Source organism: Harpegnathos saltator, unplaced genomic scaffold, assembly GCF_003227715.2.
Source record: "Harpegnathos saltator strain DR-91 unplaced genomic scaffold, Hsal_v8.6 scaffold224, whole genome shotgun sequence".
Taxonomy (NCBI): Eukaryota; Metazoa; Arthropoda; class Insecta; order Hymenoptera; family Formicidae; genus Harpegnathos; species Harpegnathos saltator.
Window position 1 is genome coordinate 10001 of NW_020230011.1, and position 12500 is coordinate 22500.

A 12500-nucleotide genomic window follows, 5' to 3' on the forward strand; every position below is an offset into this window, starting at 1 on the left:
CTCTCTCTCTCTCTTTTTCTCGCGCTCGAAATTAGCTCTCGCCCGCGGACACGCGGATAACCGGGATAGCACGCGAGGCCCTAACCCGAGCACGAAACGCAAATTATTTTCATGAGCGCGATCACGAAACCACGCGGAGAAATTGACGGTCGGCTACGAATTCTCCGGCACAGGAAACACACACCTCGGCGAAATGGCGCGGAAACGCGAGCGAGAGCTCGCGGGATACGGGATTTAAGCGGCTAGAAGCCATTTCGCCGAGCTTGATTACACAGTACAGAGAATTGCAAATTAAATCCGATCCGAGGGAGCCCATGATTTAACACCACATCCTTCCTACCCACTGAGTATTCTCCAGATGCGCGCGGCAGTCCGTTAATTGCCTCGCCGCGCGATTGTTATCCGCGCGCGCGCGCTATCGGCGCGAGATTGAACACGGCGGAACTTTCGACGGTTAAGCCGCGCTAATATCTCCTACGGCGAACATCTGTGGCAGTCCGTGTGTGCAAGATGCACACGAGATAGTTCCACGACAGCGCGCAGATCCGCCGCAGCGGCGATCGATAAAGCGCGCTAAAGCGAAGCTTTCGTAAAGTCTCGAGCCTCACCTTGAGTCTAATCGCCGCTATATTGTGCCGACGAGTCCTCGCGACTGTTGATTATTCGGCTGATCCCCGTCATTTCGGCAGTTTAGCGTATCGCATTTGTCGCGTGTTATATCCAGAGACCAGACACACACACGAAAACGCGAGAGCGACTAATGAGTGTTGGCTCAAGTTTTTCTCTTCTCTTCTTTGTCCGAAGCTGCGTGCTCGGCGATTCCGTCGCCGCCGAGCGTGAAATCGTCCCCCCGCGATAAGTAAAACGCGAACGATTACCCGTTGTTCGCCTCCCCTATTTTCCGTACCAGTCACCAATTGCGAATCGGATTTGCGCGAGCGAACCAGAAAATAACTAGTATTGGATTACCGGCAGGACGGTGTGATCGGGAGAAGGGGGGAGCGCGTAGGAATTATGCGGGATTTATGCAGCTTTCGGACGCGCGTTTATCCGCCTCCATCCGGCTGAAATTCGCGACGGATTTTCGAAGCGCGGCGAAACGCTGCGCGGTGGCCATTCCCAAGAGGGTTACCAAGAGGAAACATATAGACCTCGATTCGCGTGTCTTTCGCGAAATTGGGCTTGCTTATATCTCCGTCGGTCGGGCGTCCCCGACGTATATGAGAGTACTCCGTCCGACCGGATATGCGAGGAAGCACATAAGGACTCCACTAGAGAGAAAGCCGCGAGGAGACCGACGGGGTCGCGAGACCCTCTTTCGGCCGTCTTTCACCTTATTCCATCACCTTCGCAGCACCGGATAGCCTGCGACATTAACGACATCCGCTGTCCCCCCGAGGGACAAGGGACAAGCTCTTTCTCTCCGACTCTCCTGCGAGAACGCGATAATTTGTCGTCGGTGGTAAAAAGGGCGTGTCGCTGCCGGTGGACCAACGCTCGTCGCCGGATACTCGCGCTCGATTACACACCGGGGAATAAAACGCGACTAATTGAATGCGGTCCTCTAGCGAAACTCTGCATTGTGCTCCGCATAATTGCATATAACTCGGCAGAGTATCGTAACGATCACCTACACGACGGAGTTTCCAATTAGTCGGCCGCGCGCGCGCACGCCGTCCGTCCGTCCTCGCGTTACCCCGCGCAGCCGATATTCGCCGGGATTCGCGTCGAATTATCGTCGTACGTTAATGAGCCGCGTAATGAGCCGCGAAGCGGTCCGAAAGAAGCGCCGCGCGTCGAGTCGCCTCCGCCTGGCCTCGCGCGGATTTCGCGGCAAATCGCGACGAGTGTACGACACGGACAAGGGCCGACCTCGTTCCCTGTTGCCGCCTTTCTTTTGTAATTTCTGTTTGCTTCCCGTGCCTTTCTCGCCTTCTCTTCTTTGTCTTCTGTTTTCTTTGTTCGCGTGGCAACACGTCGAGGGCCGAGGGCGGAGGGCGCCACGGAGAGCCGCAACGATGCAATTTGCGAGCTCGCAAGTGCCGCGCGGCTGGCTTATGCTTTAGCGTCGACGAGCACGAGCGCGTTTTTTCGCGGCGATTGCGCGCGAGAGATGTTTATAAGCACCGTCGAATACCGATGGGATTTGCGCGAAACACGGGATAAAACACGCGCGTGCCGCGTTCTTCTTGCGCGATTTGCCGCGGATTTTAATGAAAATGCGCGCGCGCGCGAAAGCGATGGAAATACGATACGCCTTGTACGCACGGGGGGGGGGAGGGGGGAGGGAGGAAAGAACGCTGACTACAATCACACAGTGGCGGAATTATAATCGAGAGAACTCTGTTCTTGTAGCGGGTGTACTATTGGTGTTAATCAGTATACATGCATATTACAACTACTACTTTCTCAACTACTACTTGGATCAACAAGAGGATTAATTGGAGCCAAGGGGAACACTTTGGCACCCATTTTCTCTTCCCAGGGCATGGCACTCCTGATCTCACGATCCGCGAAATTCCTCGTTAATATCCGACATTTTTGTCTTTCGTCAAAGAGGAAAACAATCGCTCATTGCTCGAGATTGAATCTCTCGAAAGAAAGGAAAAGGAAAACTGAAATCCCGGATTTTGCAGATGCAAACGTCGGGCGAATTTTGACCGACCCGTGTTTCGGCTTCGCTAGGGGGAGCAGCGGCGCAATGATGTCCGTACGCGACAAGCGTCGATCGAATTAAACAAATTTATTTAACGGCACCAACAAGAGAGAGGTAAATCGACTCGTTAATATGTCACGAGATGGCAGGCTTTTAAATGCGGTATGCGCGCGGATGAAGAGTACTCGTTTAAAAAAAAAAAAAGATGAAAAAAATACAGCTTGCTGAATGAAGCGGTGCATCGTCAGCGACGACAACGACGCGCATAAATTTCGCGCTTGCGAAAATGAAATTTCATAATCGGCGGCTGCGATCGCGCGTGATGGGCAAAACAAGCAGGGAAAACATGCCGCGATCGATCTGCTCTATCTTCGCGCGCGCAAACAGGCCCCTCTCTCTCTCTCTTTCTCTCTCTTTCTCTCTCCCCCCCTCTCTCCCCCTTCCCTCTCATGCATAACCATGAGCATATGTGACACACATACGACCCCGGTGTTCTCTTCGCCCTTCGTTACCGCGCGCCGAAAGGATCGTTAGCGTGCAAAGTACCGTTGGAAGGATATTCCATTCGTTCGAAAAGGTCAAGAGTCCCCACTGGGTCGCCTCTTTCCCGCCTTTGTCCCGGTACGAAAGTTATTATCGCCGGTGACGCGCGACGAGAGATAGTGCACGCGCTATCGGGGAGAAAGGCGAACGAAAAGCGAGTACGGAAAAAGCTGCACTCGCGGAATATGAGGGGAAAAAATGGCGATTTGCGGGCAAGACGAGGCCGAGAAACTTTGTCACGCTCTCTTGTTCGATAATAATCTGGGAAATTCTCGTTGCATCTCTCTCTCTCTCTCTCTCTCTCTCTCTCTCTCTCTCTCTCTCTCTCTCCTCGCCCAACTATCAAAATTATATTTTGGTGGCGTTCTCTGAGCCGCGCGGCGTGCTGAGTCTTGCGAAGTTGGAATAATGAAATTAAGCTCCTAATGATATGCTTCCGCCGTTATTTCCCCGAGCTCTCGCGTGCGCGAGATCGAAGCCTCTCAACGGAGGACCGTAATCCGCGGATTACCGCCTTCATATCGTCCCGCTGCCTGATAAAGGCAGATTACAGATTAGCGTTCGCTTGTGGAAGTCGGTCGTTTGTTGCGGGGAAAGATCGACCGCACGGTGCTCCCCGAGTCTCGTTTCGTTCGCACGAACCGACGAGCGCGCAGAGAGAAACGACGAAGAGAGAGAGAGAGAGAGAGAGGGAGCGCCGGCCGCGATCAGCGCGCGAAATCGCCTCGGTCTGCCTCGGTAAAAAGTGCAAAATCCGCGTCGATTTTACGGCTCCCTCGCCGGCTTTACAGCGAAAAAAAACATTCGTTGTCCCGCGAGATAATCCGGGATCTCACGGCGTCGCGCGAACGCGGCGTTTCCGCGGGATCCTTTACGTGGCCGCTCGTCGCTTCAATTCTTTATGAACGACAATTTGCGCGACACGTTACGACTATCAGCCGCTTAACACGCCATTCGACCTCGCGGTCGTTGCGATTTCGTTGCTCATTGGACTGTTAAGTGTACTTTGACGGTCATACTACTTGCCATTGTTCTTCCCTCGCCAGAGGGACACTCGTCTCTCTTGCGAGCTGCCTCGCTTTTCCTCTCTTGTTATATCGGTCTCTTATACTCGATCTTTGTTTGGATTCATCTTCTCTTTCTCCCCCGCTCGTTCCTTTTTATTGTTGTTCACCTGACTGAAGGATTAAGCCACGATATTAGTTCTCGGACCTTTACAGTTAGAAAAAGAGAGCGGGAGACTCTCCAAGCTTGAGTCTCCGTCAGAGGTCATTGAAAAATTCCGGGTTTTCTCAGGTCGGCGGGAGCGAGTCGGTTCCTCCGCCATCGGATTTTATCGCCAGGCTATCGACGATCGTTAAATTACACGGCTGCAAATCCCGTGCACTTTGACGACGCCTCCTCGCGCGAGCTCGCGCTAATTACGTTTCCCGGGAGTTTCACACGCGACGCTTTTTCAGATCGCGCTCGATGAATTCCCCGGCAATCGCCGGGCCGATTAAATGTCCGCCGTCTATTAATATTACGACAACCGAATATCCAGGCAACTTGATGTATCGCGCGCGATTAAGCGCACGCGGAATACGGACGGATCGTATTGCGGGAATATCGAAAATCGATAAGAGGGGGGCGCATTACCATTTTTCACGTGGAACATGATACGCCCCGCCTATATTATCATAAGAAACATATTTATCATCTCGTCTCGGGCTTATTACGGCGAAATATGTCTGCAGAGAAGAAAAAGAGGAAGGAAACACGGCGATGCACAGACTAAACGTTGTGTACGATGTGGCAGAAATTCCGCTTAGCATTGAGAAAGCCTCGACTCGCGATCCCGCGTATAGCTGTGCGTGTGATACACACACACACACACACGCATGCATACATCTCCGCCTGTCTGTATTCTATTTTTATCTATTCATACAGTTTTTTTTCCCTTCCGCCTTTTTCCGCGGAACGCTGTTCCTTTTCCCGCGACGCGCGGTTAGGCGATAAATTCTGTACGGGAAACGAGATGTGCGCTCGGAAAATGCGAGCGCGATAACCCCGCTTTGACCCCGAGTGGACTCTTGACCCCGTTTCGAAAACGCTTAATTTATAGTAATGTATTGTCGCGCTGTGTGATCGAATCGCGTCCTCGTTTCGTCGCGATGGCGATCCTTAATATTGAATCTGCGCGTTTATTAGCCCGACGGGAGTGACACGCGTGCGTTCGGACTTGCCTTCGAAGATCCAGCCAGTCGATCAGTCCTCGAAAGGATTCGCGGCATGAGCGCCATGAGAACGGAGTTCTAGATTTCCGGATTTTACGCCGCGGTTTGCCGAACACACATACACACACACAGAGATATGTATACTAATTAGTTCCTTGCAGAAACCAGTCGCGATAACGCTGTTGAATAGACGACGCATTATCGTAGATTGCACGCCGCGTTTGATAGATTTTATCGCCCGACCTTTCTCTCCTTTTCCCTTACTTGCGCATCCTTTGTGTAGGTCCTTGTTATCCGCGCCGAACGCCGAGTAAAATTTTCACTCCCGACCGTACCGTACTTCTCGCAGCGTGAAAAATTGAGACGATGCCTGCATAAAAAAAAAAAAAAACTGCACGAGAGGTCCGCGCTGAAACTTTCACGCGGTGCGCGCACGCAGTCGACCCTCTAAATTAAATGGTGAAACTTCAAGGATTTAAATTCCCCCCGTGAAGGGCGGACGTCGCGCTGCCAGCCGCTGCCAGCCGCGATTGTTCTTATTTCATAAATCCACGCTACTCCGTGAGATTACGCTGAGTCTTTAATTAAAAGGCGAGACGCCTGAGTTACTTTCAAGCGGATTACTATAGTTACATTTCTAACCCTCCCCCGCGCTACTATTATCTGTGCCAGTCAGATGTGTCGCGTGTCGTTCAACAGCGCGTTTAATAAATTAGGCTATCCGTTCGTTTCCGTTACTTTCCGAATTCCGTCCCGAAAGTAGACTGACGATCGCCCGAATTCGAGCAACTTTTCAGACCAGTACCAGGCGAATTTCCCGGCCTTGAAACGTCGAGTGAATAATTTCACCCAGAACCGGAGGAGTGAATCTGATCACTCCGCAATCGCAGGTGCAAATTCGCAATCCAGCCAGCTGGATTGAAACTCTCACTCGTACGAAGTGACTGCTAAATCGCGAAACTTGCGATCGCCGCCGCATCGCTCCTCTTCTTTATCGGTCGGCAATTCGACCCGCAGCGCGAGATCGTCAGTTCACTGAGCCGATCGACTTACAGATCGCTAATTAATACTCGTTCGTCCGACTCCATTGGCTGTGTCACGATATATCGCGGCCGGCCGCCATACACATCTCCATTTGCTTTCGCCGCCCGCGACCGCGAATTGCCGCGAATAATTGAAATTAATAGCGCTCCGCCCCGTCCATTCTTTCGCATCGCGAGCGCATCGGCCGGCGCCATTGTTCGGCGCGAAGGTATGATTAATGTTTCCCATCGTTGAATTAATTCCCGGGCGAAAGCATAAACGCCTTTTGTCTCCCCGCCCCGACGTAGATTAAGCTCCTGACCTCTCCTTTTTTTGCCTCGCAAAAATGCACACTGCACCTGCGCTCACCCAGTCGCCCCGCTGTCCCCGTCTCCCTCCCTCCCTCCCTCCCTCCTCCCCCTCGCCCCCGTCCTCGTCGCCGCCATCGCGATGTGCAATTATTTCGATACATTCGTGTCGCGCACATAAATACCGCACACGATGACACGATTGAAAAAGTTTAATGACGTCCCATCGTTTCACTCGCGGATGCACTTCGGCTTTGTCCTGTTTTGACGATTTTCTCTCCTCTCCCTCCCCCCTCTCTCTCTCTCTCTCTCTCTCTCTTTCTTTTTCTCCCTTTGTCTGTCTGTTTTCGCGACGCGACGACGTGTCGACCCGAAAGTCCGCTAGTTAACGCGGCGCGGTAACGAGATAAATATCGATTCACCGCGTGTTCGCGTGTGCTCATCTCGCTGCAATCACACACAATTAACGCCACCGACTGGGACCTCTCCCTCCTCCTGCGCGCGTGTATCCGCGACGCGCTAATTGCGCGATAAAAATAGCGCGAGGAGCCGGCTCAGAGCCGCAAGTGCACGCGCCGGCGCACAGTGGAGCCAGATGACATTTCTTGGTTGAAAATTCTCTAGAGACCTGAATTTCCAACCGATCATCGACACCGATGGATGAGGTTGATCCTGAATAAACTCCAAAGAGATCTGTCTTGCCGAAAGTTTGAAAACATTGTCGGTTCAGGGCTCATGGGTTTGGGATTTGTCTTAAAAGTTTATCATTTTCATCATTAATTTTATCATTAAAAGGTTATCGTTTAAAGTAGTTAGTGTCTTGGGTTCGACCTCAATGGGTTCGAGCCTGTGGACACTAAATGCGAGACCCCAGAACTTATAATCACCTTTTAGAAGACTCAGAATTTCAAAGCTCCTCATTTCAGCCCACATGAAGAAAGAATTAAGCCATGTGGACCCAATGAGTAAAAACATGGAGAACATTGAACAAACCTTCCAACCCTAACCTGATGGTCCATGAGCCTAAAGTTTATAAACCTCAGCTCGTAAGCCATCATACGGAGATAGAAAGTATCTTTCACAGTTCAATCAATCCGCTGAATACGCTATTAGATAGAAATAAGTGTCGAATAATGAGTATTTCACAAGTTTCTCGCGTTTAACGATAATTTTTCCTCTTTCGGGGCTAGTAATTTCGAGAAAAAAATTTTCTTTAAATTTTGGCAAGACAGATCTCTTCGGAATGTATTCAGGATCAATCTCATCCACCGGTGTCGATGATCGGTTGGAAATTCAGGTCTCTCGAGAATTTTCAACAAAAAAATGTCGTCTGACCCCCGACTGTGCGGCGGCGCCTAAACCGACGGTGACTTCGCAGCCGCGCAGCCACGCAGACTTCGCAGTCACGATTAATTACGATTATGCGTCGTAATTAATCGTGACTGTGCTTGCGACGGAAACAGTTTAATTACCGTAGCCGGATTTTCGTCACCGCGTGCGCACACGCATGCACAATTTGCGCGCCCGCGTTGCCACCGGGATCTCTCGACTCACATCGCTGTGTAGCTCGAAGTTTCGCGCGGAATCTCGCCAACTTCCGAGCTGCCACCGCGAGTAGTCCAGCCGGCGAGACGCACGCGGAGAAAAGATATGTCCTGCTTTCGAGCTAAACTTCACCTCAACTTCGCTTCAAGTATCGCACAAGTTTACCCGCAGATCTAGCCTAAGCATGAAATCTGCTCGAAATACACTGCGAGAGCTGCCCGGCGCAAGTTCAGCGCTTCAATGAAGAATATCGCTTATTCCGGACGCAAGGATATTGGATTAAGACGCAAGTGACTTCTCACCTGCTTCTTACGCGGAGCGCAAGTTTCATAATGTTCCTGAGGAGGAGATAAATCCTCGTCCGGAGGACGCACGATAATGAGCTTTTCTAAAAACAAGTCGCGAGAGTCCTAAGACCGCTTATCGGGAAGGTATTCTTTGTTGAAGATAAGCAGCGCGCTTGAAAGAGGGAAAGTGAGCAGAGTAGTCGCTTCTCTTAGCAGTAGAACGATCTTTCGCCTCGTCCCCGAGTCGTCGCTGCTGCGCGACTTTTCCGCGTGTTCGCAACCGGCCGCGGGCGCAGCTCGCATGAACGAGCGAACGTTGAGACTCGAACGAACGACGACGACGAATTATTTTTCACACCCCCCCCCCTCCCCGAAGAGACGCGGCCACCGGTCACGTCGACGCGACGATGAGCGAGCACGATGTGTAGCGTAGCCGATAGCCGGTAAAAGTGCTGACGGAAGGCGGCAGCAATAATGCCGGACAAAAATCCGGGCCAGTGCCGAGATGGACAACGCGACAAAGATTTCCTCGCCGGCGAGATCTCATCCATCGGCATGTCGCTGCGGCCCAGCGGGAGCGCATCCTCCGGTGAGTAGCTCCGCTCCGCGAGGACGGTCGCCGTCGCGACCGGGAGACTCACGAGGAACATCCGCGAAGTGTGTGTCTCCGATTTCGACGAAACTTGGCATATTTGTAGAGCAGCCGAAAATAAGAGACCTACATGTTTCTTTTTTTTTTTCTTATCGGCAATGGCTGCTCAGGTTCAAGGGAAGGAAGGAACTTTTTGAACAAAGATCGTGCGGTTTTTTACGCTGTACAATTGCTTCGTTTAAAAAGTTCTCTTCTATCTGCGATAATTATCGAGATAGCATAGAGGGGATGAAACTTCGAGGGGCAGCTTTATCCTTTAAACCTGAGCCATTGCCGATAAAAAGAAAATATGGCTCTTTTATTTCTGGCTACTCTACAAATATGCATACAAGTTTCGTCGAAATTGAAGACACACACACACTTCTCGCGGATGTTTCTCGTTAGACTCACAGAGGAAGACCATCGGCTCTCGACGCCCCTCGTAACTCGTCGTCACGAGATTTGCGCCCACGAGACGGCTCGCGCTCCATCATCGAGCGAGTCGCGGAGATCTGCGCGCGAAATAACGCAACTGGTTGGTTATTTTAATTGTTATTTATTGCAACGATACGAAATATCGCGCGATTTGTTACAAGAGCGGCGACTCGCGATTTCAAGCTTTATTCTCGTTATCCATCTGAGCGGCGGAGCCGGCAGGCAGGAGGAGTCTGTCGGTCCGATCCTCCGTCGAAGCGATCCTCGAGATGCTGGGTCGAAATATTCACAGCGTCCGTCACACGTCGATCATTCCGAAGAGTCGAAGAAAGGTCTGGCGGAGGATCGCCGGCGGACCGTCTTGCCTGCCGTCGTAGAGACGTGGGGATCGAGCCTGATTCGTCGGGTTGTTAATACACGGCTGCTATGTGGCCGACTTGGATTCCTTCAACTGCCGCAGCAGCTTCCTCACGACGTGGCCGTTGGTGACGCTACGGCCCGCTGCGACGCACTTGGTGAGCTCCTTCCTCGCGTGCACGCAGTCCTGCGGGATGGCCAGCGGGTAAGACTCGGCGGTGGTGAGGCCGCTGCGAAGCTGATTGAACAGATTGAAGATGACGCATTCCTTCAAGAGGACCTCGGAGTCGGCCACTTTGCCGTCGTCCGCGGCGCAGAGCCACAGCAAACTGTCCAGCCAGTCCTCGTCCCCGCGTTGCTCGCTTTTGTAATCGACGCCCAGGTCGTGCAGCCACAGCGTCAGCTGGAATACAGAGATATTCAGAGACTCGTCTCCGAGGACCGAGAGCCGACGTCTCCTCTCCGACGTCGGACGTATCGTTGATAGCGCGTTGGGAAGCGTCAGAACGGAACATCCGGTCAGATAGTTTGGCCGGAATGTGAACGCGGCGATATCTATGATTGGAATATCAATATCTACACTCACGCACGTCGCTGCGCCGCGCTGCGACGATATCGTCACTGTGGCGATGCTGGCGCAGAGTCAACTTGCGAAAATAATGACCGAGCCGTGAGGCCTGGATGCTTCGATATTCGCGTCGCGTTTGCGCTCTCCCGAAGCGATTTTTCACCACGTACCACGTGAATTTTTCCTCTCTTTCATTCTCTCCAAATCGCCGAGTGAGTAATTTCATTGTGATTTCATCGCGGCGACGCGCTTCCACATCGCGATTCGTATCGCGGCCAAGAACTCCATTCTAAGCTCGAATTAAACATTCACCCTCCCGCGATCGCCGAGAGCGGAGGGATATCTCCTCGTCGTCGCTTCGAGTGAACCTCCAGCGCGTTGCTGGGAAATTTCGCTGGAAGAAATCTCGCAAGACAGAGCGCTGACCCGTCATGCTGACGCTCGCGAGCACGCTCTCGAGATCTCGACGATACGTTTGCGACGGGAAGTGCCATGGAAATGCGGAGGCTCACCGTGCCGCGACAGCGGAAGCTGAGGGGATTGTCGGAGAAGCGGAACTTTTCGAGACCCGCCATCGGCATGAGCTGAACCGGTTCCAAGCACGTCAAACGGTTCTGCCTGACGTCGAGCCTTCTGAGGCCTCGCAGCCTCTCGAAGGCCGTCGGCTCGATCGACGTGATGAGATTGTGCGAGAGATCCAGCTGCTCCAGGGACGGCAGACTGGCGAACCACTGGTCCCTCAGCAACGTGATGTTATTGTACGGCAGGCTGAGCTTCTTCAAGCCCGTCAGCCCGTCGAACGCGTAATCGGAGATCGTCCTGATGCCGCAGTCCTGCATATTCAAGGAGACCAGGCTCCTGCCGTACCTCGTGAACGACCGCTCAGGGATATTCTCTATGCGCGATTGGAAGACCGTGATGTCGCCGATGTCCGACAACTGGCCGTAGTTTACGACGGTGTTCAGAGTCACGTCGACGCATCTCAGGTGCTCGAGGGATCCTGCGCACGCGGTGTTAAATGCGAGTCCGCTCCGTGAGGGGAAATTTCCGTACTTTTGTCGCACGGTATATCATCTACTGTGTTATACTGCGCAATTGGGATATACATTCATACCGAAAGCTGAATTTATGTTTTACGACGATGAACCGATAGTTCATTCGGATCGTGATCGTACAGCTAACTTTGCAATATGAAAGTTTATGCTGCACGTAGAATTGTTTTCCATCGCTACCCTTAAATGTCTCGGATGATATGTGGATATATTTTATTTTCGTAGCTCTCTATTTGGTGTATCCAAGAGAAACATTATTATTATTATTATTATTATTATGCTGTTATTATTTGGCTGATCAAAGATTGCAACATTTTTCTTTGGGGAATTTTGCAACTTATTCCGCGTGTCCGGGAAAATTTAGAGAATTTTCTGAGAATTACGAGAATAATTCTCTCGTAGTGGATGTCGGACGCGTTACCAAGCGAAGCTAGTCGAAGAAAAATGTTGCAACTTGTAATCGGCCAAGTATTAGAGATGTGCGAACTATTCGAGTTCGAATCTGAATCCCTATGATTCGAATCCGAATAATACGAAAATTTCGAATCGAAGATTCAATTACGAATCAAATATATTAGCGTGCATTATATTTGCATGCATCAAGTACAAAACGAGACATCTGGGCCTGTATGTTTGAACCCTTAACTTGTAATTAACTTAACTTATAATTAATAACTTAATTATAAATTACTTTAAATATTTAAATATATATTTTACTTTAAGATGATATTACAATATCAATATCCCCTTTCATATTAAAACCTTCCATCATTATGTGCATGTTTAATAGTCATGTTAAATTTTTTAATGATTCGATTCGATTCGAATTCGAATGAAATTTCATAGATTCGATTCGATTCGAATTCGAATTAAAAAAAT

General features: G+C 51.0%; 2 protein-coding genes across 5 annotated transcripts in view; one reads left to right on the forward strand and one right to left on the reverse strand.

Moving 5' to 3' along the window:
- LOC105188979 (apoptosis-resistant E3 ubiquitin protein ligase 1) overlaps window positions 1–12500 on the forward strand; it is a 25003-nt gene that overhangs the window by 4665 nt on the left and 7838 nt on the right. For 3 of the 4 annotated variants that reach the window (XM_011150750.3, XM_025298564.1, XM_011150752.3), the window contains exon 2: window positions 8955–9167. In XM_011150750.3, the coding sequence (XP_011149052.1) occupies window positions 9053–9167 (115 nt within the window). In that variant the 5' untranslated portion in view covers window positions 8955–9052. The remainder of the gene's footprint in view (window positions 1–8954; window positions 9168–12500) is intronic. The other variant, XM_019844016.2, reaches the window with a different exon arrangement.
- The window catches only part of LOC105188978 (chondroadherin), a 3586-nt gene continuing 654 nt past the window's right edge, over window positions 9569–12500 (reverse strand). The window contains exons 2-3 of the mRNA XM_011150747.3: window positions 11082–11569; window positions 9569–10404 (exon numbers count right to left, since the gene is read on the reverse strand). Of these exons, the coding sequence (XP_011149049.1) occupies window positions 10069–10404; window positions 11082–11569 (824 nt within the window). The 3' untranslated portion in view covers window positions 9569–10068. The remainder of the gene's footprint in view (window positions 10405–11081; window positions 11570–12500) is intronic.